The sequence below is a fragment of the Branchiostoma lanceolatum genome, chromosome 15 (assembly GCF_035083965.1).
Source record: "Branchiostoma lanceolatum isolate klBraLanc5 chromosome 15, klBraLanc5.hap2, whole genome shotgun sequence".
NCBI classification, from domain to species: Eukaryota; Metazoa; Chordata; class Leptocardii; order Amphioxiformes; family Branchiostomatidae; genus Branchiostoma; species Branchiostoma lanceolatum.
Window position 1 is genome coordinate 16,232,582 of NC_089736.1, and position 1,648 is coordinate 16,234,229.

General features: G+C 41.0%; 1 protein-coding gene across 1 annotated transcript; it reads right to left on the reverse strand.

The window, feature by feature from the left end:
* Positions 1-202: 202 nt before the first annotated feature.
* Positions 203-652, reverse strand: LOC136420324 (uncharacterized). The gene has a single exon (XM_066407171.1). It carries the CDS (start codon positions 650-652, stop codon positions 203-205), a length of 450 nt encoding a protein of 149 aa, XP_066263268.1.
* Between the last annotated feature and the right edge of the window lie 996 nt (positions 653-1,648).

Sequence of the window (1,648 nt, forward strand, 5' to 3'; positions counted from 1 at the left end):
CAGGCGAAGGCAACTTTAAAAGTAACATCAGAAAGTTATAAACGTCCTGTATAAAATACGATTATTTATCTTTCATCTGCGCTGTTTGTGGCAAACACTGCAAGAGTAAAGCTGGACGAGTCCACCGACGCTGAACTGATCGTCCGGCAGGATGTAAAGGAGCTGATGATGATTTATTACCTGTGAAGATGCTTGCTTCCTCTTAATCTTTCCCGCCTTCTTCTTTGACAGCGTCTCTTTTTTTCCGTTTCTGATTTATCTCAAATCGCTCTTTACGCTTCAACTCCAACTCTTCCATCTTCTTTCTCTGTTTCTCCTCTCTCCGTTTCTGTGCAGCTTCCAATCTCGCTTTTCCCTGGTTCTCCATCTCTTCCATCTCCTTTCTCTGTTTCTCCTCTCTCCGTTTCTTTGTAGCTTCCAATCTCGCTTTTCCCTGGTTCTCCATCTCTTCCATCTTCTTTCTCTGTTTCTCCTCTCTCCATTTTTGTGTAGCTTCCAATCTCGCTTTTCCCTGGTTCTCCATCTCTTCCATCTTCTTTCTCTGTTTCTCCTCTCTCCGTTTCTGTGCAGCTTCCAATCTCGCTTTTCCCTGGTTCTCCATCTCTTCCATCTCCTTTCTCTTCTTCTCCTCTCTCTCCTCTTTCTTCTTCATCTATATATCTAATCATGGATATTTTACTCTACTTAGATTAAAACAGCTTACGATTAAAACTAGCAGCGGACACTGTATCTACTACCTAAAGTTTTTGGCAAGCTGAGTAATAACCTGCAGTAAGTACTTTTAGATGTTTTAGATTAGATAGTAAGTAGTTTTTGTTAGATGTGATTTTAGACGACATTATTGTATCATCTGTTATGCGGACGGGAAATGGCCCTGACAATACAAACAATTTACGATTGAGGTTGTTAGCGATATTTTTGCACCACAAGGCTACGAGCGCCCTGTGACTTGTGTCAAGCATTGAGGAATGAGAAAGTAAGTGAAAGTTTACGTTTGTTGTATTGTGTATGTTTCAGATAATCGTGTAAGTTTTGCGGCGGAGTGGGTTTTATGTTTCTGGTGAAATAGATTTCGAAGCCAAATTTTGATTTCGCAGCCCGGATAAATCCAAACTCAATTTTTTCAACCATCTGATTTTACTCTATGTGATTTTCAACCATGTGATTTTTCTGAGACCTGGGGTCAGTCCCAATGCAGGGTGAGTCTGTCCAACTATAATACATATAAATAGATATCAGACTGCTAATGTAATACTGGGCCCTCTGTATCATAACCTCTCTTTCAGAAGAACAACTTCATGTTTGTAATTTGTCAATGAGTTCAATACATTTTTATTACTGGCCGGGCGGGCAGTGGTAAATCTGTTGTTATCAGGCATATCGTTGCTAACATGCAGCAGAAATTTGGGAAACAAGGACTGGCTGTTGTTGCGCCAACTGGAAAGACTGCCCTTCTTATCAATGGAACGACAATCAGCTTAGAGTTGGGTGATATGGAAGTAAGTGAGCAAATAAAAGGAGATGGTGAATCCTTTAGACGCCTTCAAAACCTGGAGGTTCTGGTATGCGACGAAGTGTCCATGTTGAGCGGTAGTATGTTGAGCAAAGTAGATTATTTGCTGCGCAAGGTAAAGAACAACTGTCTCCC